Source organism: Bos taurus, chromosome 4, assembly GCF_002263795.3.
Source record: "Bos taurus isolate L1 Dominette 01449 registration number 42190680 breed Hereford chromosome 4, ARS-UCD2.0, whole genome shotgun sequence".
Taxonomy (NCBI): domain Eukaryota; kingdom Metazoa; phylum Chordata; class Mammalia; order Artiodactyla; family Bovidae; genus Bos; species Bos taurus.
The window spans coordinates 31,008,489-31,036,287 of record NC_037331.1 but is presented as its reverse complement, the minus strand read 5'-3'; the positions used below and the strand labels follow the sequence as shown (position 1 = coordinate 31,036,287).

Here is a 27,799-nt window from a genome sequence, read left to right as displayed (position 1 = left end):
TGGCTGGCTGAGTGCCGTCAGCGTGGATGTGGAAAGGAGTCTGGCTATCAGCCAGCGCTAGTGCTGTATCAAGACGTTTTTCTTTCCACATATATCTTGGCTAAGTTTTCTTGTAATCTTATGAGATTAGTTTAGGAACCATTAGAGCACTTATACTAATACTCAAAAATGGCAACAGATTGTCAGAATTATTCACTGTGGTGAAATGTAGATGGGAAATGCTTTCTTCTTCGTTTTCATCAGCTGTGCTGTATGGTCTTACCTAGTGCCAGTGAGCTTCTAGATCTTACCTGTTTCTGATTCAAACTTTCTTTGTGGTGAGCGATCTGTTCAGGATGTTGGTCCTGCCTGAGTCTGGTTTAAATCTCCCTTCTTGGGCCACTTAGTTTCTGGCATGAGAGGGTCCTGTGGTGGCGTGGGCTCCTCTGATCTCTGAAGCAGTGCCCCTGCCACTGCTGCAGGCTTGGTGGATCTGCAGGGGGCCTCTGCTTGCTGTGGTATCTGCAGCGGCAGTTAGGGGCCCAGCGCGGCTGGCTCTGTGTCTGGACCTTCCTTGGGCCTCTGGCCCCATACTGCCTCTTGCTGGAGCTGTAACCCCCACTGCTTCCCTGCTACAGGCTCCAGGCAGCCCCTGGATGAGGGCACTTCCACTGCCAGCCCCTCTTCCTGGGCCACAGAGGTACTTCTGAGTCCTTTCAGACTTCCCAGCCAGGGAAGGAAGAGCAGCTCAGAAAAGTAAGCCCTACCCCTTGTCTGCTCCAAGCCTTACGGTGCTCACAGATGATCCCCTGTGAGTGTGCTGGCCCCGGGTGGGGCTGGGGTAGGGTTCAAGGCCGTCTCCCACCGTGTAGGTGTGCTAACCAGCACTCCCATCCTTAGCGTCCCCTCAATCATCCACCCACCCAAGCCTCAGAGCCAAGCCCACCGGGGAGCTCAGGCCCACTGTTCTGACCTGTTTCTGCTTCCTCTTTCTGCTGCCCCATCCCATGATCCACTTGTAGCAACACAGAGATGAGCTTGACCTTTTCTTACCCATTACTTCCTGACTGTCTCCTTGAGGGAGATAAACCTGTGGCTTAGCTATCCCAGGAGAGAGAGCTCTGCAATCTAAGACTTTTAGAGTGGGTTCTTGATGTGCAGAGGAGAATGACATTCTTTACCGTGTTTGCCCTTTCAAGCCTGTTGTCTTGTTGCAAAATTCTTTGGGTGTCAGGATGCAAATATGATTGGCTTCATCTTTATGCTCCTTATCTTCTGCTCTCCCCAGGCTGTATGAGGGTCTGATTAGGGAGAAGATTCCATCCAGAGATGAAAATGGAAAAGAAAAAAGCACATTACATGCTTTGTAGCTTAATTACCCTTGATTAAGCACTTGACTGCCATCCTTTTTTCCACACACCTACCCTGTGGGGTTGTGGCTCTGATCACCCCCTTCTGCAGGTAATGAAGTTTAAGATTGGTGAGTTGATGTGACTTGACAAAGGTCATATACTAGAAATAGTGTAGAAATGATGCCATATTTTCTCCCATATTTGTAATAAAAGGACATTAAAAAAAAATCCAGTGGGATAGAGTTCATTGAAGGTTAAGGAAAGTTTTCAGATATTTCCTAGCCATCTCTTGGCCTATCTGCTCCCTCCCACCCCCACAATGATTGAGTGATTGGACCATTTGGTGTCTTTGCTTGTATCAGTATTTACAAACATAAGGACTTTGAGGGGATTCTTGGCGGTTCCTCTGCATGTTTTAGAATTTCGCTGTAATGTCAAGGGAAGATTCAGCAGTATAATTGCTGACAATTCAGGAACAACAACAACAGAAAAATAGCATCATGTGAGAAGTGTTTTAATGTAAATAAACCTTGTTTTTGGAATGTAGACTCCTTGCCTACTATAAAACCTTAGTTAACAAGACTCTCTGTGTAGATCTGACCTGTTATGTTTTCTGGTTTACAGTCCTTGAGGCAAAATTTCGTAGCTGTGAAAAGCAATTTAAGAGACTCAAGTTCAGTTCTGGCTGAGTCCCTTACTGTGAAGTAGTGGCTCCCAGACATTTGTTTTCGTATGCTGTGAAATGGAGCAAAGGGCATATGCCTCTGAGGCTTCTGGAGGTAGGAGAGAGTTAGACAGCAGAAAGCATGAAGCTGGCATGTAGTTAGGCTTAGAAATAATTTCCTCTTATTTTTGGCTGCACCTTGCGGCACGTGGGAACATAGTTCCCCAACCAGGAATCAAACCTGTGCTGCCTGCAGTGAAAGTGCGGAGTCGACCTCTGGACCATCAGGGAAGTCCCAGATATCATTTTGTTTTACTCCCTGAGATAAATATTTTAAAAACTTTACAATTCTTGGGTGAAACTATACAGAGTAGTGGGATCTTTTTAAATAAATGAACATCTTAAGGTGTCTGAGCATCACTGCTGCTCAAATCTTTGGTCACAGGATTAGCCTGAACCTGTCCTGGCACCAGAACACAATTCTTGCAAGGTGTTTAAAAATGAAAGCCCTTCTGTCTCCCAAGAAAAATGGTGAAGAAAAATGTTTCTAAGCTTAACTCGACTGTTTGTCATTGAGGTTTTATTTTAGTTGAATTGTATATAATCCAACTTCACATTAAAAGGAAACTTGTTTATTTCTAATACATTTCTTCACAAGAAGGACAACCGAACAGGCTGCTGGGCTCAGGTACTGATGAATTCTTTATTACTCTCATCAATGGAGCAAATATTTATGCTCTAATTAAAGGGTACACTTTGCTCTGGTGACATTACCATTTTTCTCTATTGAATAACTTTTCCGTTGGCTGGACATTAATGTATTAAATGTGACTCCAAAGAAAACACCTAGTAGGTAAAAACCTGTTAAGAAGTGGAGGAAAGAAAGTTTGGAGGGTCAAGTCTACTGCAAGGCAAAGGCACAAGAGTTGAAATGGAATCCTCTCTGCTGGGGGCAGGGATAAATCACACCATCAGTCAGGAGACAGGGAAACAGCCCAGAGTCTGTCTCGCCATAGCTTGAGCTGTCTCCAGGCAATTGTGCGGAGTGTGGAGTACCTGATGAAGCAGATGACAGGTTTTCACCTACCTCTGGTTTTAGCCTCTGCACTGTAGATTTATCATGTTGTCCGAGTGCTGTGGATTCCCACTTATCAGCACACCAGTAGTCAAATGTTGGTAAAAGTAAAACATTAGTATTGAGCTCCGTGTGTGCTGTTGTGTTCCGTAAGTGGCAAGAGGCAGGAGTCTTCAGGGATGGCAGCGTGACAGGACCAGGCTGGCGATCTGGAAGTGGAGCAGCTGAGTGGAGAATGTATGGAGACAGGGGCTGGCTCGGAGGCTGGGCAATAGTGGCAGAAAGGTGAGAGGTGGCATGGTCATAAGCTATGACAGTGGCAGGGAGCAAGAGGGACAGAAACGTTTCAGAGGTAAAAGTCACAGGATCTAGTGAGAGACGAATGTGAGGGCTGAGGGAAAGAAGAACACGAAGGCTCCTGGTGGTGATCTGAACTAAAGTACAGACCCCAGGAGGAAGGAGAGGCCTGTAAGACATGCTGTGTGTGATGCATGTGATTTCAGACCTCCATGTCCTCCCATTGCATTAAATTGATGCTCTTTCTTGAGGGCAGAGGTGATGCCGCTGCACATGCCATAGCAGCTTGTATGGAGCAGACATGTGATGGTCTCTGAAATGAGCATCCTCAGCACATAACTGGAGATGTGGGCCTGGCACTCAGGGAAGAGGGCAGAGATGGAGACACAGATTTGGGAATAACCCGCATAATGGGGAAAGTTGAAACCATAGGAACAGATAATATCACTGAGGAGAGAGGAAAGAGAGCCTGCAGGAAACTTGCATTTTTTTAGAGGGTTCAACCTGATAAGGACCCAGAAAAGAGAGTTTTAAACAGTCTCAAGTTCAGCTGACAGGCTGAATAGATTGAGATGGAGAGAGTGGTTATTTGTCAGCTTTCAAAGAAAAGGTTGAATGGCACTGGATGGACCAGATTATAATATTGTGGCATGGTGGGATTGTAAATTGGTGCAGTTACTATGGAAACAATATGGAGAGTCCTCAAAAAATTGAAAATAGAACTATTGTGTGATCCAGCAATTCCACCTCAGGGGATATATCCAAAAGAAATGAAAACACTAACTTGAAAAGGTATTTGCACCCGTTTCATAGCAGCATTATCTACAGCAGCCAAGACATGGAAACAGCCTGAGTGTCCACTGATGGACAAATGGATATAGAAAAACGAAACTCATCAGTTCAGTTCAGTTCAGTCGCTCAGTTGTGTCCGACTCTTTGCGACCCCATGAATCGCAGCACGCCAGGCCTCCCTGTCCATCACCAACTCCCAGAGTTCACTCAGACTCACGTCCATTGAGTCAGTGATGCCATCCAGCCATCTCATCCTCTGTCACCTCCTTCTCCTCCTGCCCCCAATCCCTCCCAGCATCAGAGTCTTTTCCAATGAGTCAACTCTTCACATGAGGTGGCCAAAGTACTGGAGTTTCAGCTTCAGCATCATTCCTTCCAAAGAAATCCCAGGGCTGATCTCCTTCAGAATGGACTGGTTGGATCTCCTTGCAGTCCAAGGGATTCTCAAGAGTCTTCTCCAACACCACAGTTCAAAAGCATCAATTCTTCGGCGCTCAGCCTTCTTCACGGTCCAACTCTCACATCCATACATGACCACAGGAAAAACCATAGCCTTGACTAGACGGACCTTTGTTGGCAAAGTAATGTCTCTGCTTTTGAATATGCTATCTAGGTTGGTCATAACTTTCCTTCCAAGGAGTAAGGAAAAACCAAACTCATAGGAAAAGAGATGAGATTTGTGGTTACCAGAGGCACAGAGCTGGGGAAGGGGGAGATGGAGGAAGGTGGTCAAAAGATACAAACTTGCAGTTATAAGAGGGCAATGAGTACTGGGGTGTAAAGCACAACACAGTAACTATAGCTAGCACTGCTCTATGGTGCATACAGAGTAAATCCTAAGAATATTCTTCACAATGAAAATTTTTTCCTTTTTTCTTTTTTTATTATTGTATCTGTAAGAGAAGATGGATGTTAGCTGAACCGACTGTAGTAATCACTTCTGTACATGTTAAACTTATACAGAGATGTATGTCAATTATTATTCAATAAAACTGGAAAAAAGAATACATAAAACTTTAAAGAGTCAAAAGAATATTAAAAATACTATATGACATGACTCAATGGTGAATGCTGACCACTATTTTTCAAATTTCACTACTAAAAACATATATAATGGTGAGTTAAGGCTTGTAACTGCTTTTCCCCTTACTTTTTTAAAGATTAAAAAAGATCTGAGCATTTGGGAGCACTTGTGGGATATATGTAGATAACATGGCCTTCACTGGTGGCTCAGATAGTAAACAATCCGCCTGCAATCCAGGAGACCTTGGTTCAATCCCTGGGTCGAGAAGATCCCCTGGAGAAGGGAATGGCAGCCCACTCCAGTATTCTTGTCTGGGATATCCCATGGACAGAGGAGCCTGGCAGGTGACAGCCCATGGGTTCGCAAAGAGTTGGACAGAACTGAGTGACTGAATGAATATGCTCTGCCAGCATGTCTTGCTGGTAGCTCATTTCCATGCCTTCTCACAGGGCTGCTCTCCTTGTTGGATGTGGATAGAGTCTTGTTGAGGGGGCTCCTAAAATAAATAGTACGACCTTTTTCCAGGAAATGGCACCAAAAACATAGCTGGTTATTCGGATAATGAGAAACAGGGTTCTGCCTCCCATGGCTGGGAATACCTTCTGTGTTTTCCTAACATATTTATGTCCACAACCCGCAGGACATTCAGAGGAGCCTGACCTGGCACACATCTAATTCCAGGTTTTTGAGAAATACTGAACTTTACCAGTTGCAGTACATTTTGACCTTTAAGTTTTTTCCTATTCTTTCCACTGTATTCTGTTCTATTTCATTAAAAAAGAAATGGAAAGAAGTCCTGGTCAGGAAACACATGAATGAATTTGCAGTTTGACTTGCTGTTACTGCTCTGTGCTTGACTGAGGGTGACTTGAACTGCCACAGACACAACATTTTATACAGGAGGATTGTATAAAATGAGAATGTTTTTACCTGCCCAACTCTGTAGGTTTTTTGAACATCAGATGAGACCCTTTGTGAAAGAGCTTTCCCTCTGTAAAACTACTGCACAGGTAAAGGGTGACATTTTTGGCAAAACTTTAATTCTTGGCAAAGTACTCAATGAATTACTTTTCTTAACTCTATTTGCTAATTTCTCACATTGAAACACTGAATTTCTGTCTGTAATACGATTTTGGTTGATCTGTAAATTAAAAAAACAGTCTGGTTGATTTTTAAAGAGCGCTCTCAACTATAGTCACTTCGTACATTAGAGTCATTGTATTTAATGACCTGTTGGTTTGGCTTTGACTTTTACAACACTGATCAGGAATTAAGTAAACGTCATTCTGAAAGAGCATCAATCCCCTTTGTGTTTCAATAACAGTTTTAACAGAGTTGTTAGGAGAGTTTTCTTAGCAACCATCCCAGTTAAGTCATGGGGAGAGAGAACCTCTTGTCCCCAAGGCAGCAAGACGGTGACAGTCAGGAGAACCCTGGCATCCTCAGAGGCTGTCACCAGTAACCCCTCTTGAATTGCTCTTGGCTAACCTCAGATATGCAGATGACACCACCCTTATGGCAGAAAGTGAAGAAGAACTAAAGAGCCTCTTGAAGAAAGGGAAAGAGGAGAGTGAAAAAATTGGCTTAAAGCTCAACATTCAGAAAATTAAGATCGTGGCATCTGGTCCCATCACTTCATGGCAAATAGATGGGGAAATAGTGGGAACGGGTTGACTTTATTTTTTGGGGCTCCAATATCACTGCAGATGGCGATTGCAGCCATGAAATTGAAAGACACTTACTCCTTGGAAGGAAAGTTATGACCAACCTAGACAGCATATTAAAAAGCAGAGACATTTCTTTGTCAACAAAGGTCCATATAGTCAAGGCTATGGTTTTTCCAGTAGTCATGTATGGATGTCAGAGTTGGAGTATAAAGAAAGCTGAGCACCGAAAAATTGATGCTTTTGAACTGTGGTGTTGGAGAAGACTCTTGATACTCCCTTGGACTACAAGGAGATCCAACCAGTCCATCCTAAAGGAGATCAGTCCTCGGTGTTCCTTGGAAGGACTGATGTTGAAGCTGAAACTCCAATCCTTTGGCCACCTGATGTGATGAACTGACTCATTTGAAAAGACCCTGATGCTGGGAAAGACTGAAGGCAGGAGAAGGGGATGACAGAGGATGAGATGGTTGGATGGTATCACGGACTCAATGGACATCAGTTTGGGTGGACTCCGGGAGTTGGTGATAGACAGGGAGGCCTGGCGTGCTGCAGTTCATGGGGTCGCAAAGAGTTGGACACGACTGAGCGACTGAACTGAACTGACCTTACAAAGAGATACAGTTAAACTCACATAACTCTTATGTGAGTTAGTGCTAATTAATCCACGTATATTCTTAGTTCTCTTGCGGGCTCTCTCTTTACCATTTGCAGTGTATGCTTCAGGTCTTGTACTGTGACTTTTGTTGTGGTAAGTTATTTTCAAAGGCCTTTTCTGGCTCTTGGACTCTGTGTGTTGAGAGATAAGGGGATGGTTTGTGTTGGCAGAGAGCAAGGCTTCACGCCTCCCTTGGTCCCAGAAGCTGTCATTCCTGTATCTTTGTGCCATGGGAGGGAACCGTCCAGAATCAATATTTGCAGAGGAAAATTTCCTCCAGCAGATTCTTATTCTGATCAGATAAAAGAATTCAGCTCAAAATCCAAGTAACTGCTTCCTCCTTGTTCTACCAGATGAGCCACACTCTGAGGAGGCATGGAGAGAGAAAGTGCCCCCATGTAGTCGTAGACATTGATCTTCACATTAAAGCATCAATAAGGCATTCTCTTTTAGGTGTCGTCCATGAGACTTCATGGGGTGATTATAAATCCTCAGAAGGCCGTGATAAAGAAGGTGGTTTTTTTTTCTCAAGTGGTATACGTGAGCCACTAGCTAAAAATGCATTCTTAGAATCATATTTTTTTCAGTATTTCCAATAAAATACTGTTGTGTGTAGTAAGGGACCACACTGTTTTCTTCATTATCGGGGTGCTGAGGTTGAGTCCAGTAGCACTTTGAGCGTCTCTTCTTACCCATGTTGTGATCAGTTACTAAGTTACCTTTGTGACATGCTTTTAACATACTTGTGTTTCTAATTCTCTCTCTGTTAACCACATGTAACCCTGGGCAACACATTTTGAGATCTTCAATATGTGATGAGAAATGTCACATTGTTGTTGAGGAAAAGCTAGAAATACAGGACTGAATTCTTATCCCAAGTATGCGTTTTTTGGTTATCTTCTCTTTGTTTCGTTCTAGTTGTATGTACTAAGAATTATGTCTATATTTCAAAAATAGTGTGAACTCTCAATCATGAAATTGTAATTCACCATCCTGCATGTTGTCTGAATGTTGAGTTTTAAGCCAACTTTTTCACTCTCCTCTTTCACTTTCATCAAGAGGCTCTTTAGTTCCTCTTCACTTTCTGCCATAAGGGTTGTGTCATCTGCATATCTGAGGTTATTGATATTTCTCCCGGCAATCTTGATTCCAGCTTGTGCTTCGTCCAGCCCAGCATTTCTCATGATGTACTCTGCATATAAGTTAAATAAACAGGGTGACAATATACAGCCTTGATGTACTCCTTTCCTTGTTTGGAACCAGTCTGTTGTTTCATGTCCAGTTCTAACTGTTGCTTCCCGACCTGCATACAGATTTCTCAAGAAGCAGGTCAGGTGGTCTGGTATTCCCATCTCTTTCAGAATTTTCCACAGTTTATTGTGATCCACACAGCCAAAGGCTTTGGCATAGTCAATAAAGCAAAAGTAGATGTTTTTCTGGAACTCTGTTGCTTTTTTGATGATCCAACAGATGTTGGCACTTTGATCTCTGGTTCCTCTGCCTTTTCTAAATCCAGCTTGAACATTTGGAAGTTCACGGTTCATGTACTGTTGAAGCCTGGCTTGGAGAATTTTGAGCATCACTTTACTAGCATGTGAGATGAGTGCAATTATGCAGTAGTTTGAGCATTCTTTGGCATTGCCTTTCTTTGGGATTGGAATGAAAAATGACCTTTTCCAGTCCTGTGACCACTGCTGAGTTTTCCAAACTTGATGGCATATTGAGTGCAGTACTTTCACAGCATCATCTTTTAGGATTTGAAAAAGCTCAACTGGAATTCCATCACCTTCACTATCTTTGTTCGTAGTGATGCTTCCTAAGGCCCACTTGACTTCACATTCCAGGATGTCTGGCTCTAGGTGAGTGATCACACCATTGTGGTTATCTGGGTCATGAAGATCTTTTTTGTATAGTTTTGTGTATTTTTGCCACCTCTTCTTAATATCTTCTGCTTCTGTTAGGTCCATACCATTTCTGTTTTTTATTGTGCCCATCTTTGTGTGAAATGTTCCCTTACTATGTCTGATTTTCTTGAAGAGATCTCTAGACTTTCCTATTCTATTGTTTTTCTTTATGTCTTTATATTGATCACTGAGGAAGGCTTTCTTATCTCTCCTTGCTGTTCTGTGGAACTCTGCATTCAAATGGGTATATCTTTCCTTTTCTCCTTTGCCTTTAGCTTCTCTTCTTTTCTCAACTATTTGTAAGGCCTCCTTAGACAACCATTTTGCCTTTTTGAATTTCATTTTCTTGGGGATAGTCTTGATCACTGCCTCCTGTACAGTGTCACGAACCTCTGGCCATAGTTCTTCAGGTACTCTATCAGATCTAATTCCTTGAATCTATTTGTCACTTCTACTGTGTAATCCTAAGGGATTTGATTTAGGTCATACCTTAATGGTCTAGTAGTTTTCCCTACTTTCTTCAATTTAAGAAAGTGAAAGAGGAGAGTGAAAAAGTTGGGTTAAAACTCAACATTCAGAAAACTAAGATCATGGCATCTGGTGCCATCATTTTGTGGCAAATACATGGTGAAACAGTGGAAAAGGTGACAGACTTTATTTTTGGGGGCTCCAGAATCACTGCAGATGGTGACTGCAGCCATGAAATTAAAAGATGCTAGCTCCTTGAAAGAAAAGTTATGACCAGCCTGGACAGCATATTTAAAAGCAGAGACATTACTTTTCCAGCATACATCCATATAGTCAAAGGTATGGTTTTTCCAGTAGTCATGTATGGATGGATGTGAGAGTTGAACTATAAAGAAAGTTAAGTGCTGAAGAATTGATGCTTTTGAACTGTGGTGTTGGAGAAGACTCTTGAGAGTCCCTTGGATAGCAAGGAGATCCAACCAGTCCATCCTAAAGGAGATCAGTCCTGAACATTCATTGGAAGGACTGATGCTAAAGCTGAAACTCCAATCTTTTGGCCACCTGATACAAAGAACTGACTCACTGGAAAAGACCCTGATGCTGGGAAAGATTGAAGGCAGGACATGAAGGGCGTGACAGAGGATGAGATGGCTGGATGGCATCACCGACTCTATGGACGTGAATTTGAGTAAGCTCTGGGAGTTGGTGATGGACAGGGAGGCCTGGCATGCTTCAGTCCATGGGGTCACAAAGAGTTGCACACGACTGAGCGACTGAACTGACTGACTGATCCTGCATGTTGTATGATGCATTTATAATAAGATGAAAAAAAGAAATGCACAGAAATCAGAACATTGTTGTTTTAAAAACAAAAACACGCATGTAATGGGCCAAAATACTCCAAAATTTAATTTTCTTTATTTTCATCAAAACTAAAACTTTAAAGAGCAAAAATTCAAATAAAACATAAATTAAGTGCCAAGGTATAGTGAGTACTTAATGCAGGCATAGTTGTTCCCTGTCGGCATATTATTGACTTGCCCTCTAGGAACACTGTTCCTCATTATAGGATGAAGAAAGGCTTCTTACGGTATTTCAGATAGTTTACTTATTTCTACAACCCACTGCATTTTTAAGTGGACTTGTAGATATTATTTTGTATTTTATTTTTCCCTTTTCATTTATGTCTCTAGTTTTTCAGAGAAAATATTAGTGTTTTTCTTTATTCTTAAATTTCCTCCTAATTGGGCAACAGTAGCAACAGAGGGCCCGTTTTGAACAAGCATGAATGGAACTTTTTGCTGAAAGCAGAAGAAAAGCTTCTGTCAACTTCTGTTGTTCCTGCCTTGCTTTTTAATGCTCAGCTGGTCGGAGTTATCCTGGTTTTCCATGGAGTTTAAGAGAAGACTTTCCCTCCCTTCTTTTTTCGTAAATGGCTATGTAAGACATAGCTTATGTATGTAGGTGTAGTCAATTTGTGCCTTTTTGGTCACTTGGGGAGAAATTGTTCATCTCAGTTAGTTTTTACAGCACTCACACTGTGTGTGCAGCATTTAGGTGAGCGCCATGGTGAGTGCCACACAGTGGGCATAAGAGACACAAAAAAGCAAAAGGTACATGAAATAATATTCAGTGGGCGACCTCACTGTCAGTAGGTTGCTGTGTTTGGGGCCTGCTGTTGACGGAGAAGGCAAAAAGAATAAGTGGTACAGTCAGCACAAGCAATGACTTATTCTACTTGGGTATCATTCTGGATTGCCTTTTCTCACTAATTTCCCTGCCACCCACCCCCGCCCCCACTCCCATGCAGTTCCTTGCCTCTCCTATTCAGTTCATTGGCAAATTATGTCTCAGAAACACAGCTCAGATTCTCCCTGTCGCTTCAGCTCATCTGCCCCGCCTCCCCCCACCCCGGTCTGTGCTATGGTCATTTCTAGCCCAGATGGTAAGCCATGGTCACTTAACTGGGCTCCCTCCTTCCTGTCTTGCTTCTCCTAAGTCTGGTCTCCTCAAAGCAGGTAAACAGAACTTTTGAAAATAGACATCACGTCATGCAGTTCCCAATTTAAAATTCCTTAGCCAGGCTTCAGCAATATGTGAACCATGAACTTCCAGATGTTCAAGCTGTTTTAGAAAAGGCAGAGGAAATAGAGATCAAATTGCCAATATCCGCTGGATCATCGAAAAAGCAACAGAGTTCCAGAAAAAAACATCTATTTCTGCTTTATTGACTATGCCAAAGCCTTTGACTGTGTGGATCACAATAAACTGTGGAAAATTCTTCAAGAGATGGGAATCCCAGACCACCTGACCTGCCTCTTGAGAAACCTGTATACAGGTGAGGAAGCAACAGTTAGAACTGGACATGGAACAACGGACTGGTTCCAAATAGGAAAAGGAGTACGTCAAGGCTGTATATTGTCACCCTGCTTATTTAACTTCTATGCAGAGTACATCATGAGAACCGCTGGGCTGGAGGAAGCACAAGCTGGAATCAAGATTGCCGGGAGAAATATCAATAACCTCAGATATGCAGATGACACCACCCTTATGGCAGAAAGTGAAGAGGAACTAAAAAGCCTCTTGATGAAAGTAAAAGAAGAGAGTGAAAAAATTGACTTAAAGCTCAACATTCAGAAAACTAAGATTATGGCATCCAGTCCCATCACTTCATGGCAAATAGATGGGGAAACAGTGGAAACAGTAGCTGACAAAATCACTGTGGATGGTGATTGCAGCCATGAAATTAAAGGATGCTTGCTCCTTGGAAGGAAAGTTATGAGCAACCTAGATAGCATATTAAGAAGCAGAGACATTACTTTGCCAACGAAGGTCCATCTAGTCAAGGCTATGGTTTTTCCAGTGGTCATGTATGGATATGAGAGTTGGACTATAAAGAAGCTGAGCACCGAAGAATTGATGCTTTTGAACTGTGGTGTTGGAGAAGACTCTTGAGAGTCCCTTGGACTGCAAGGAGATCCAACCAGTCCATTCTAAGGAGATCAGTCCTGGGTGTTCATTGGAGGGACTGGTGTTGAAGTTGAAACTCCAGTACTTTGGCTACCTGATGCAGAGAGCTGACTCATTGGAAAAGACCCTGACGCTGGGAAAGATTGAGGGCAGGAGGAGAAGGGGACGACAGAGGATGAAATGGTTGGATGGCATCACCAACTCAATGGACATGGGTTTGGGTGAACTCTGGGAGTTGGTGATGGACAGGGAGGCCTGGCGTGCTTCAGTTCATGGGGTCGCAAAGAGTCAGACGCGACTGAGCGATTGAACTGAACTGAACTGAGTGCCCCCCTGCCCTCCACCCCGTGTTCTCAGACTAGCATCCACATTGTGTTCCATGCTTTCTCCAGGCCTGTCTTGCATCACTGTCACCCGCCATGTGTCTCGACCCCTGGTCTCAGCACAAGTATCACTGCTTCTAAGAAGCTGCCTGCCTGGCCTGCTCTCCACAGTGACCTTCCTCAGTTGGTTTTCTGTCATTTCCCAATTTATTATGGTCTTTACTCATATCTCACTTTTAAGGATTATTGTTCTGATAATTGTGATTTTTACTAGTTGCAGCAGTAGCTGTTAGCTCTCCCCCAGGTAGTGTGTGTGTGCTTCACGAGGTCAGAGGCTTACCTGTCTTGTTCACAGGCATAATCCCAGTGCCAGGCACCTAGCAGGTACTAAGTACATATTTGTTAAAACGGCAAGCAAGCTGTATAAGGACAAACATGATGAAATCATGGAGTTTGGATCAGAGCTCGGTACACTACATTCTGACATTGAATGTCAGTGTGAAGTCAGAGATGAGGAAGCCAGAGAGTTCAAGGAAGACCTTCCGTGATGAACAGTGTTCAGAGTTAATGAGATAAGTGATACAGAGGCCAGAGCAGTGTACTTATTGTTATATTTTCTGAGACTAATTACTAACAGTTCTGCTCAAGCTAGATTTCAGTAAGGAGAGGCTAGAATCAGGGGTTTTGTGGTAGGAGGTTATTGCACCAGTGCAGAAAGGGTGACAAGGACTTTGATGGGGAGATACCGGGGAAATATGCGAGAAGAGGTCGATTCAGGACTCCATAGTTTAGAATTTTGTGGTAACAATGCTCCATGTAGTCCAAATATAAAATAATCATGCGTCTTCCAGCATTCCCACTCCTGGGCATATATCCAGAGAAAACTCTTAATTCAAAAACATCCATGCACCCCAATGCTCACTGCAGCACTATTTACAAAAGCCAAGACGTGGAAGCACCTAAATGTACATTGACAGAGGAATGGGTAGAGAAGATGTGGTACAGATATACAGCAGAATTTTACTCAGTCATTACAAGAATGAAATAATGCCATTTGTAGCAACATGGATGGACCTAGAGGTTATCATACTAATTGAAGTAAGGCAGAAGGAGAAAGACAACTGTCATATAATAGCACTTACGTGTGGAATCTCAAAAGATGATACAAATGAGCTTATTTATAAAACAGAAACAGATTCACAGGCGTAGAAAACAAATGTATTGTTACCAAAAGGGGAAGTTGGGGCATGGAAAAATTACAAGTTTGGGATTAGCAGATAAACAGTACTATATGTAAAATAGATAAATAACAAGGTCCTGCCGTATAGTACAGGCAGCTATATTCAATATCTTGTAATAAACTATAATGGAAAAGAATCTAAAAAAAATATACATATGTATAACTGAATCACTTTACTATATACTTGAAACTAAGACAACATTGTAAATTATACTCTAATTTTAAGAAAAGTCATGCTTCCTTCTTAATATGTGTTAGTTGCTCAGTCATGTCCAACTCTTTTGTGTCCCCATGGACTATAGCCCTCCAGGCTCTTCTGCCCATGGATTCTCCAGGCAAGAATACTGGAGTGGGTTGCCATTTCGTTCTCCAGGGGATCTTCCCAACTCAGGGATTGAACCCAGGTCTCTAGCATTGCAGGCAGGTTCTTTACCATCTGAGCCATCTGGGATAACACTAAACTATTAGCCAAAATAATCACATAAAAAATATGACATTCTCACATGAACTGGGTACAAGTCTTTATCTCTACCCCAGCTCCTTTTTGGTAAAGCACAAAACTGGCACGATGATGTCTGGATGGGTTGAGGTGACAAGGAAAATTGAGATCAGATATCTCCAATGCTGTTGACTTAACAAATGAGATAATGGATGTGGAAAATGCCCAGTGCTATTAGTGAAACTATTCATCCAAATAATTTATTGTAAAACATAGTACTGATACTTACATTTTGGGTCTCTACCTAACATTCTTTTTTCCTGCCAAATTGCCATCTGAAAAGAAAATGACCTGAAACAGTTTTCTTATGATGCTACATTTGCTTAATATTGTTCTTTTTCTTTCTTTCTTTCTTTCTTTCACTTAAGCACTTGCACAAGATGAAGAAAACAGTGACAAACACGTGACTGTGACAGAGGCTGAAGCTGCTGCAGATCCTCAGGTGTGACAAGCTCTGTGAGGCCCCTCCCTATGCCCTTCTTCTGTGGTGAGAGTGGTGGGAGAGCGCAGGTGTAGGCAGGGGATCCAGGTCTCACCTTCTGTGTTCTGTGAAGTTATGGGAATGGAGCACTTATTTTTGATTAGGAGATATTCTACAAGAAAGGCCCGAAATTGCTCATTATGTTTATAATTTGATTCATGGGAGAAGGACAGGTATGGAGACAGCCCCCACTTCCCAGAGGAAGCAAGCCAAGTAAGTGAAGAACCAGGGGAGACCACCCTGGGGCCATCCGCCCCCTGGAGACGGCAGAGGAGAGTCAGTGGGGCCAGAGCCCAACAGATCAGTGCGGTGCCTCCCCTGGCAGACTTTCTGTACCCACCCCCATTATTTACCTCGTGGCATGAACATACTTTTAGTAGCAGCTGACCTCAAATAGTATGGCAGCATAAAAACTCTGGACACCCTACTGCTGTAAACTTTATGTAAATGCAGAGCATTGAAAGTTTCTTTGTGGGAACAGAAGGGAGAGAAACAGAACAGATGGCATAAGGACTTTATTTTGCAAAGTCCCCAGCAGTTCAGCTCCACTCCTCAGACTTGCACTGCCTTGATACCCAGCTATAGCGTTATGTGATGTGGCTAAATACCTAGCTGCATTAAAGCAGTTTCTTAACCCTTTTGAGGGTTAGATGACTCATCTCTAAACCTACCTGATAGGGAAGTTGTGAGGATTAAAAAGAGAAGTGTGTTGAATAAGAAAGCCATGGGATTTTATTATACACAAGAAAGAGAAAAGAGTGGGTTCAGGGGAGTCCATTACTTGGAAATCGTGTTGTGTACAGAGCGGTGGGGTTGACTTATCTACCCAGGGAGAAAAGTTGGATAGACTCTACGCTCAGGGTGAAAGGAGCAGAAAAACGAAACAGACAAGCCCATTTTAGCCCTTACTAAAGTGGAGGGTGTTGCTGGGTTCTCCTTGCTAGACCTGCCGAGGAGATGCCCTCTCAGGGTTGTGATGATGGTATCCTGGTATCAAGTGGGTCCAGACTCATCAAAATGGGTGCATTAAATGTATGCGACTTGTTGTACATCATGTATACCTCAATAGGTCTGGTGAAGAAAAGATGCTTAGTTTGGTTGACACCTCGCACTCCACCTTTAAAGTTGTAAATCTGTGGATTCCGGTTAGAATAATCACATTAACTTTGTTAGGCAGGATTGCATAGGCTTTCATGGCCTAATAAGTTCATGTAAGGACTTGTTTGGAATTGTTTTGCTATGGTCATACTCAGAATGCTGCAATCCACAGGCTTATACTGCAGTTACATTTCAGGCTTCCAAATAAACCTGGGCAGGGATTGCTTTCTCAAAGTTTTCTTAAAGGGTTAAGTTATTAGTGGGGCCTTGTATTTATTATAGTTTCTCAATTTAAACTTCTAGTTTTATTTTGGACTTATTCTGTGGGCAAAAGTCTGTGTTAATCAAGTTCTATTCCTTTGTGTATCTCAAGTGGATGTGCAGAGCTTGCTCTACAAGATTTTGTGATTTTTCTTCAGCAACGGTGACATCTCTGAGCATCTGTAGAATGTACAGAGGAATGATGGCCTGAAACCGGTGAATCCATAATTAGATCAGGAACAGATTCTTTTTAGGTTGGAGAGTCATGAGTTAATTCAGTGGGGTGCCTGACTGTGAGTGTTAGAGGCCTGGACAGCTGTCACCTCCACTAACGTGTCTGAGGAGGTCTGATCTGCTCCCACAATGAGAGGGGCCGCTTTTAATGGCTTAATCCTGCAGGTCCATCTATTCAAATGCGCTGAGTGGACTCACCAGGGGTTCAGGTTGTGTAAGGCGAGCTTAAAGAAAACATCCACAGTTTCTCCATCACATACCTAGACAGATTTAGAAATAGATGTATGTGTGTGCTCATGGGTATAAATGTGTGCACTTTCCACAAAAAATTTATTCATTTGATATTTGTTGTGTGTGTATGTATGTAAAAATTAATCAAGCACCTATATGCCAGGCTCTTATGGTATTTCACATTATTGCAGTCCTCACTCCAGAGCATGCTTTAAACAAGTTAAATGCAAACTGGTTTCTCATTCCTTCCCTGTATGTGATGAAATATGTCACTACAAGAAAAACTTCCTGTGGCTGTTGAAAACTCTAGGTGTACAAAGGGTTAAGCTTGTTACTAACTCTGGAGAGACTGGGCCTTGTTGTAAAAGGGTTTCTCAGAAACCTTTCCCAGAAAACTGGTTCTCTCCTCATATGCTGGTTTTCTGCCTGAGAAACTTCCTGTTTCCATGCAGTGATGTGTATGCACAGTGAAGGGAGCATGTAGCCTGGTGTACATCCCAGCCCTTCTTCCTCATAGTTGGTGCCTATAGGCAAGTTCTGTAGTGTCTCTAAACTTGTGTGTTCCTGTAGGGTGGCATCCTTTGTCACCAGGGTGTCCAAAGTATCCCCACTATGCTAGGCAGTGACTAGCATGCTTGGTTTTCATCTTTAAAGTGGAGATGTTATGAAGCTGAAATGAAGCAACATAACAAATGCCTGCCATTTTGGCACGTAAAAGATTTGCCCTGTGAATGCCAGGCCACACCCATGAGGTTAAGAGCTCTGCCTCCCGGGCCAGGCTGCCAGAGCTCCGGGCTGGGCTCTGTTCCAGCACCCTGGGCAAGTTCCTCTGCTCTCTGGTGTCCTATGATGCTTTTCTTTAGAGCATCAAGAGTTAACACTTAGATAACACTTCAAACGCACTCTCCTAAGCTCTTTGTTTTTATTAACGTAGTTTAAAACCTCACAACAAACCCTGTGAGGCTGATAATATAATTACCACCACTTTACAGATGAACGGCTGATGCCAAAAGCTCAAGCTTCTCTGTACACCCGTGTACAGCTGAATCACATCTCAGAGACAGAATTTTGGATGAAGTAGAAAAGGATAACCTTTTTACTTTGCCAGACAAAGGGGGACACAGCGGGCTCCTGCCTTGAAACACTGTGTGTGTGCCCTTGCCCCTCCTCCACAAGGCTTTGATGAAGAGTTTTATAACAATACTTCCCAAGGGTGAGTTTGCTGACAAGATTAGGCAGGGGTGTGCTGTGCTTAGTCACTCAGTCATGTCTGACTTTGCAACCTCATGGACTGTAGCCTGCCAGGCTTTTCTGTCCATGGGGATTCTCCAGGCAAGAATACTGGAGTGAGTTGCCATGCCCTCCTCTGGGAGATCTTCCCAACTCAGGGATCAAACCCAGGTCTCCCACATTGCAGGTGGATTCTTTAGCATCTGAGCCACCAAGGAAGCCCAAGAATGTTGGAGTGGGTAGCCTATCTCTTATCCAGGGGAACTTCCTGATCCAGGAATTGAACCAGGTCTCCTGCATCGCAGGTGGGTTCTTTACCAGCTGAGCCACCAGGAAGGGTGTGCTAGGGTCTCCTAATCTTGATGAGCTTCTCTGGCTCCGGCTCTTGCCTCTGGTGGTTTCTTGGTTCTCCTTCCCTTGATTAGCAACTGAATCTGCCCTTTGGAACTCAGGGAAGCTCCTGGAAGCTGGAATATTGCCCCTAAGCAACAGGGGACAAAAAGGCCGGTCCCCCATGCCTGTGGAGCGCCAAAGGACCCTGCTAGGATTCACTGCTAAGTGGCGGGGATGGGAATCCAAGCAAGGTAGTCTGGTTCCAATATTCTTGCTTGTAACCGCTGTGCTAAACAGCCTTTCTAACATTTCTGAAATGGAGATAATTGTTCTGAAGATTAAATGAGTATATGTGAAGCCGTTAGAACAGTGCCTGGCATACAGTAAGTTCTCAGCAAAAGTTAGCCTCCTGGTGTTCTCATGATCATCTGTTGCATTCTGTTTTGGTTTGAGAATCTATGGTATCTGTCAGGGCTGGGCTACAGTGGTACTCTGTCTACCATTGTGGTGTCTGTATATCAGCATGCTAGACCTTTACTCGTTATAACCATTTATATAGGACTAAAGGGTTAAATCATCTTTATCAAAATGTATAGAACTTTTTCAGCTTCTAGTTTAAGGATTGTAATGAGATATTCCATGAATAATTTACAGCATTTTGAACTTTAGAAATTCTCCCTGTTTATGCAGGTGGCCACTGGATTCAGTAATTATTTTGTCTCCTATTCCCCCATTGGACTCAATCATTTTATTATTAAGTGATGATAACTGTTAATTATACAAATTGATTACCAAATAGTTCATGATTGTTTTATTAGTAGCAAAATAGTTTTTTTTCCAAAATAGACTGAAGAAAGCTCTTATTTAAGGTTGTGATAGCTATCATAGAAAACAGATGATGCTTTTAAATCTTTTGTGTTAGAATATATTAAATTTACTATTCTCTTTCTCTCTCTCTCTTTTTTTTTTTGTAAACTTTATTATTTGCCCAGCTCTGGTGCTCTGCTTTGCAGATGGTCAATAATGTATAAGACCTAAGCTGTAATTTCTCTCAGGTCAAAACAAGGTAAAATATGGTGACTTCTCTATTCTAGTCTGAAAGTTCAAAGAATTAAATATATATAATGTATGAACCCCTTACTTCATCAATCACATTAAATCTGTGATGTATGTAGCTTCATCAGAAGAGATAGTTATGTAATATAATAGAGGAAGAAAAGCGTTTGAGGGAAGTAACAGTCAGAAATTCCATGTAGCTCTGGTTTCTGCCCCCTTCTGTGTTCTGGGCACAGTTTGGTGCAACGCAGTATCACATATTGTTGGTGGAGGATGGGTCTGACTAACCAGTGTGGAATATTAACACAGGTGATGCCACAGGGGAGGAAGGCCGGAGGAGCGAATCTCCCTGAACTTGCACTGTGAGTGCAAATCCCAGGCGCTGATGCCCCAGCATGGTGTAGAGGCCTGTTCTTGTGATGCCCTGGGCATTAGTAAACCTGCCTTTACCATCGCACTTTCTATCACATTTACTTTTCACTGTAACTGCTTCTTGATTCTTTCCCCAGTTATCAAAGTGTGCATTTTTCTAGTCCCATCTAGTAAAATATTTGTCATCATTTTCTTTCTCTGAAGAAATTTGAGAAAATGAATAATAAAAATGAAATTATTATTTATTAATATTTTCAATTTATTATGAATTAACTTTTGAATTTTCCTGAAAAGAATTCTGTTTTTTCTATTGGAAATAGGGACGTGCCTTTTAGTAATGTAATATAACATCCCAGCCGATCAGTGTTTTATTCTGTCATTTGGGCTTTCTGTTTAAAGTAGCAAAAAAAGGGTTTTTATGAATTTCTAGTCAAGATATAATTTTTGAAGAAATGAATCTATTATATAGTAGTCAATTCTAATTTACCCACATACCCTGAATTTATGTTGAAGAGCATTGTTATTACAGAGGTGCTTTCATGAAAGGTAGACTTTTTCATCCTGGTTTTCCTTCCCCTTTCCTTCCCCATGCCAAAATCAAGCAATTTTGGCATGATGCTTTTTCTAGGTGTTATAGAAAAGCTGAATTTTAAGGTTATGATAATGTAGAAAATGCTTCCATATATAGAACTGTGCTCTTTCACCTTATGTCATAAAGGTTGTTCATTTATCATCCTTGTAGCTTTTCCTAAGGGAATTTTGTCCAAGTTTCATTTTATCCCTGAAAGAATGGACCAAACATTTTTATGACTCCATTTATAAAGGAAACAGACTTTTCATTTACATTCATAATATTTCTCAAATACTGAAAATCATATGAATTCCTTTAATTATGCATTACAGAGTTGTTTTTTTTTTTTTTTCTCCAAAGCAGACCTTGAAATAAGGCTCTTAAATAACTCTTCTGACTGTTACACATTAATCTTTTATTTTTTTCTGGTCTAGAGTGTTAGGTGAACAGTTTATAATTAATTTCACATAGATAAATTAAGTAGTCCTGTCATATGAAAGTCTAGATCAAGGGCGGTTAGTTATCTTGCCTCTCTTGCCATAACAAAGCTCTCAAAATATATTAATAAATTCATGGCTTTTTTGAATTAAATCACTAAATTACAGAACTGTGAAAGGAACCCCCTGGAGAACATCTGGTTGAGCATGGTATTTCCAAAAAGGACTGTCTTATAAAACTATCTAGGATATACGGGCATCTCTCCAGGCTTGAAGTTCTCTAGGGAGTGAAGAAGCTTTCATAACCCTCCTTGAAAGCCTTTTTTGATAGTTATATATGAGTGCTATCAAATTGATTATCTTGTGAAATGCACCTAGAAATTATGCAAGAGACCAGAAAATCTAGATCACAATATTCCTTGTAAAATTATAAGATGATTTAATTATAAACATGAAAAATTTAAGCCCATCTGAAAAACCATTTTTTAAAAATAATAGCATGTTGTGTTTAAAATACGTAATTTGTACACCCAAGTACATGGTACTGATAAAAATGTATTTCCTCAAAAAAGAAAAGTCTATAGTTAGGATCCTAAGCAAGAAGCTCATGTTCACATAGAAGCCAAAGAAATAGTTAAGGTCTCTTAAATTTCCTCTCCTCAGTCCTATCGTTTTGTTGCTGATGATATTATCAGTTATATTCTAAGGATACGTGTGGAACCCACAGACAGAAGTAAAGACTCTCTGTCCAAACTGGCATCTGTGGAAGCTTGGCCCAGGTGTGTTGGAGCCGGTGCTGGTGAGAAGAGGTAGCAGGCTCATTCTCACTCGCCAGGTCAGTTAGCTCGAGGTGCTCTCCTCCTGTGTACCATCCCAGCCTGGCCCATCCCACTCGTGCCCTCTGTTACCCAAGGCTGCCACCCCAGGGAGCAGGCAGAGATGGGGACCAATCCATCACACTGCTGAGCAAGCAACCGCGCAGCAGGTCCAGAGCTTACAGGGTCATTGACACCCTCTCTCCTCTAGCAAGACAGTGTATTAAACACTGGGAGAATGACACGGAGAGACAGAGAAGAAATCCTAGATGGTCAGCATAAATGAATTTTCTGGATAACAGAGATACAGTCCTTTAAGTATCAAAACATTTAAAGAATGTTGATCATTTTTGTCTAGAAATTTCCCAGAATAATTTCTTTGTCTTCTTAGTTTTAAAGGAAGATCCTTAATTCCACTGGTCCTCTTTTTACTCTGTGGCAGTGATTAAAAGAGCATCTTCAAGATTGGCCCATTTGTTTAGCATTAGCTCAGGTTATGAACTCCATTAAAATCCTGATAAACCAGTATGTCTAAGGAGGATGGCTAGAATGGTAAAAGGATCTAAAAATAAAATCAAGTGGGTCCTTGCTAATGCTTGGCAGTCTGATTCTATTTTTGTTGTCCAGTTTCCTATTCTCTCAGGTCAGAAGTTGAGAAACCACAGCCTCCTGCCTGTTTTGTAAAGTGTTATTGGAACACAGCTGTGCTCATTCACTTACATACTGTCTCTTGCTCCATTTGTGTTAAAACTGCACGGTGGCTCAGACGGTAAAGAATCTGCCTGCAGTGCAGGAGACCCAAGTTCAATCCCTGGGTCAGGAAGATCCCCTAGAGAAGGGAATGGCAACCCATTCCAGTATTCATTCTTGCCTGGAGAATCCCATGGTCAGAGCAGCCTGGTGGGCTACAGTCTGTGGAGCTGCAAAGAGTCAGACACAACTGAGCGACTAACACTTTCACTCTTTCACTTTGGGTCCTTGCACCAGAACCTCACAGCCCACTGAGCCTAGAATATTTACACTCTGGCCCTTTACAGAAAAACGTTTGCTAACCCTTGGAACTGAAATGACTGTTACATGCTCTCTTTTGTTATGCTTCCAGCATCTTCTCAGGGTCCTTACTCTCAGCTAATTACCTGAATTGTTGTTTCTGAAATAGAGGTCTTCAAAAAAGAATTTCCATGTTCTCGTCACCAGATATGCCAGCCTACCTGCAGTTCACCCCCTGTATCCTCCCCTCCTGTTACAGTGAGGGAAGTATTCACATGCGTGTTTCTGAGAGTAGATCTTTATGCTCTTTTTCCTACTCAAGCACACGTCTCCTGAAAATGCCGTCTCTCTGGCCCACGCCATCAAATTTCTCTCTACATGGGATGATTTCTAATAAAGATAAATGTGCTGGAATATCCCTCACCTTAAATGAGCAACCAGAGCTTCCTGCTGCTGCTGCTGCTGCTAAGTCGCTTCAGTCGTGTCCGACTCTGTGCGACCCCATAGACGGCAGCCCACCAGGCTCCCCCGTCCCAGGATTCTCCAGGCAAGAACACTGCAGCGTCACTCTTTAACTAGTGTCCCATTCTTTAAATAAAACTCCTCAAAAGAGTTGTCTCTCATTCTCTGTGAAGGCCATGTGAATAAAAGCACTTTTTTTTCTCCCAAAAAAGTTATACTCAAAGTCAGCAATTACTCTTGTTAAATTCCATGTCAGTTGTTCGAGCTCCTTTTATTTGATGTTTCAGCTGTACTGGATGCAGCTTTTCACTCCCTCCTCTTTGAAAACACCAGACTCGCTACTCACCAGGTTCTCCTCCTAGAGCCCTCCTCATTCTCCGTTCCAGATTAGTCATCTTTGTTGTTTAGTTGCTAAGTCGTGTCCAACTCTTTGCAGCCCCATGAACTGTAGCCCGCCAGGCTTGTCTGTCCGTGGGATTCTCCAGGCAAGAATACTGTAGTGGGTTACCATTTCCTTCTCAGGGGATCTTCCCAGGGATCAAAACTGAGTCTCTGGATTCTTGACCACTGATCTACCAGGGAGGCCTCACTCTTCATCTTCCCAATATCTAAATATTAGACTCAGTTCATGGATTTCTTCTCTGCTTTGTTTGCATCACCCCATTGGTAACCTTAGTCTTTCCTCTGGTTTAAATATGATCTACCCTATGATGACTCCCATCCCCAGCTTAGTCTTCTCTGGATCTCCTGGCAGCCAACCTGGCAGCTCCACATGGATGTCTTAATAGGCATATCCCATACCAGATGACCCCCCTTCCCCAAGTCTCCCAATATCAAGAACTGACAGCCCCTACCCTTCTAGTCACTCAGGTCAAATATCTTAGAGACAACCATTTCTGCTGACCCTACCTTTGAAATAGATCCAGAATCTAACCACTTCCGACCAACTCTACTGCTGCCATTTCTTTTTCTAAACCAGTTCTTGTCTGAAGACCAGTCTTAATTGGCCTTCTAGCTTCAGCTGCTTTCCCCCACTTAACAGTGTTTTCTCAACCCAGAAGATGGAATGATCCTGTTAAAAGATAAGTTGGATTATTCCAGTCCTATGTTCAAAACATGTCAAAGTATTTTTCCATCTTGTTCAAAAAAAGAATGTAAACCTCTTGCACGTCCTGTACAGAAGCTACACGTCCTGGTCCAGCATCACCTCTCTGAACTGTCCCACAGGTCTGCCCTCACCAGCTCTGCTGCAGCCCTGCTGTGCCCTCCCCTCATCCTGGAACATGCTGAACACTCCCAGACCTCGGGGCCCTTGAACTTCTGTTCCTCTGCCTGGAACGTCCTTCACTCCCCTTAGGTCTCCTCTCAGATGTCAACCAACAAATCCTTCTCTGTCTCTTACCCTACTGTATTTTCCTTCTTATCATATACCACCATCTGATATTTCGTATCTGTATGTTAATATAATCCACATCTCCTATTTACTGTGGTGTTGGAGAAGACTCTTGAGAGTCCCTTGGACTGCAAGGAGATCCAACCAGTCCATTCTGAAGGAGATCAGCCCTGGGATTTCTTTGGAAGGAATGATACTAAAGCTGAAACTCCAGTACTTTGGCCACCTCATGGGAAGAGTTGACTCATTGGGAAAGACTCTGACACTGGGAGGGATTGGGGGCAGGAGGAGAAGGGGACGACAGAGGATGAGATGGCTGGATGGCATCACTGACTTGATGGACGTGAGTCTGAGTGAACTCCGGGAGTTGGTGATGGACAGAGAGGCCTGGCGTGCTGTAGTTCATGGGGTCGCAAAGAGTCTGAGCGACTGAACTGAACTGAACATGACGTGTGACTTGGTCTTTATTGTTATTCACCACTGTGTTCTTAGAACCTGTAATAGATCTTGGTGCATGGTTGTTCCAATAAAATCAGTTGAGTGAGTGACTGAGTGAGTGAATGAATGAATAAAATAGGGAATTAGGGCAATGGCAATGGCACCCCACTCCAGTACTCTTGCCTGGAAAATCCCATGGACGGAGGAGCCTGGTCTGCAGGCTGCAGTCCATGAGGTCACTAAGAGTTGGACATGACTGAGTGACTTCACTTTAGGGGAATATACATGAGGAATGCATAAAGGAGGACATCATAGATATTGGTATTTAAATATTTAGAAGGTCGTCATATTGGATAAAAAGTAGACCTACTTTCAGTTGCTTTAAAGGGCAGTGCTAGTACTCATGGATTGAAGTTTAGTGGTTTCAGAATTTTGTCTAGCATGATAAGGGGCTTTCCAGTACTTCTGGCTCTCCAGCACTGCACAGCCTATCTTAAGATAAACTGAGATCCTTGTCTGAGGAAACCCTGGAGACGAACTGGAAGACCACTTGTGAAGCACACGGTAAAAATAAATCCCTGACTTTGGTGTAGAAATTCCACTTGCCGTTCCAGGGGAATCTGATTTGGACCACTTCCGATTTTTTTTTGTTGTTTCCTTCCTTTTTTGTGGAGAAAATGCTAGATGAGGAGCTGTCCTTGCCCTTAGGAGTAACTCCTTAGTCACTGCTTTGCATGGACGGTTCCATTCTTCTGATGCCCACTCAACAAACTGTATGTCTTCAGTACAAACCCTTAAGACCCTAAAGTTGTGATCACTTGCTGCCCGTTTCTCTGTATTTGGTCACATTGCTGGGTCCATTCAAATCCTGTAGATTGTATAGGGTAAAACGAGGATTTGATAGATTTGGGTGTTCCTGCCAGGAATAACTTCAGATTTCTTTTTGGGTCATTTCCTCATATATCAGTGTGAACCATTTTTGAAAGAATTTGAGTAGAAACTGTTCAGAGTGTGTGTTAACAATGAACATTTTTTTTTCTTATCAAAATCCTAGATTCTTTTTCATATTATCATTATTACTTGGTACTTGGGTATAATGAAAATATGGTGCTTTGTGGACCATTTCTAAACTCTGAGTAAATTTGAAGCTTTCTTTTTGCAGTTGTTTTTTAATAACTTTCCACCACATTTCATGCAACATTGGAGTTATTTTACTGATATTGCCCCACAGTAACTTTTCAGTTTTGAAGAAAAGAATTTCTTGTCCTTTCCTTGTGAACTGTGTGTTTGTACATGGAATGAGCTGGTGGAGCTAAGGAATTAGGAGGTTGTGTACTGTTATTTTTAGTTCTCTATCACTTCACCCTGATGGCCGGAGTAGTTCCTGGCTAACTTTCCCATGAGTTTTTAACCTCTTGCTGGGCTTATGTAACAGGAAACAGGCTGTCAGGAACAAATAGTGGCATAGCAGGAGCACCCTTTAGCAGCAAATGATTCAGTGCGCTCTGCCTTTCCCTCTCTTACAGTAGACTGATAAATGATCTCAACTTAAGTCTTTTGGTGCGGCATTCCTAGGTTAAGTTTCAGTTTTGGAGAGGCAACATATTTTTACCAAGACCATGATTCAATCCAGGCGACAAGAGAAGATGAGTGTATTATAAGGTGAACTATTCAGTGAGCGGTGTCATGTCCTGGGACTGTGGATTTAAGTATATCTTCGCTTTTTCTCCAACTCTTAAGGCCGGCATGATGTGCAAACTTCAGGAGAGAGATGATATCGGGCGAATTGAACTGGTCCAGAAGCTGGCAAGAGAAAGCTGTCAGTTTTTGCAGACGGACAAAAAAGAACAGGAGAAGTCTGAACACGTAAGCACTTTTCCTCTTGGGGATGCAGGTTTGAAGGGGTGGGAAGTGTTTCTGCCTGGTTGTATGTTTGAAGAGAAGAATATTTTATTTTAAATTCTTTGGGCTTGGTTTTTTTTTTCCCCCCCTCCAAAAGCATGCTTCTTAGTAAAAGAGAATGACAACTGCTCTAATTTTCTAGGCCAGTGGTTTATGACGCTGGATTTAGAAGCAGTCTCTTCACAGAAGTAGATCATGGAGAAATATAAGAATGCAGAGGAGCACATATGAATGCATGTCTATTTGATAGCTTCCAGGCTTGACTTGGGGAGTTTCACCCCATCAGAAACTCTGTGGAGTATGAATTCTAAAAGAACATTCTGATGTACTTTTATGTTGAGCCCGGGGGTGGGTCTAGTTATCAGGCAAGTAAGTCCTAACTCAAGAAATAGGTGAGAACAGAGGAACAGATTCTAGATGCTTAGACCAAGCGGCAGAGTCAGAAGGGCGTTTTCCCAGTGTTTCATGAACGTTTGTGTTCCAACAAGAGTTATATTGTTCAGATGCAGTTAGACTGGAGGGAAGGGACGCTTTGCTCCGTTGTCCTGAAAGCGGTTATTCAGACTGAGCCTTAGAACCAAGAACG

The 27,799-nt window shown here is 42.4% G+C and overlaps 1 protein-coding gene across 3 annotated transcripts in view; it reads left to right on the top strand.

The window, feature by feature from the left end:
• Positions 1-27,799, top strand: part of RAPGEF5 (Rap guanine nucleotide exchange factor 5) — a 235,203-nt gene that overhangs the window by 107,017 nt on the left and 100,387 nt on the right. For 2 of the 3 annotated variants that reach the window (XM_010804110.4, XM_005205289.5), the window contains exons 8-9: positions 15,278-15,351; positions 27,052-27,177. In XM_010804110.4, the coding sequence (XP_010802412.2) occupies positions 15,278-15,351; positions 27,052-27,177 (200 nt within the window). Of the gene's footprint in view, positions 1-8,289; positions 8,384-15,277; positions 15,352-27,051; positions 27,178-27,799 lie in introns of those variants that run through there. The other variant, XM_059885819.1, reaches the window with a different exon arrangement.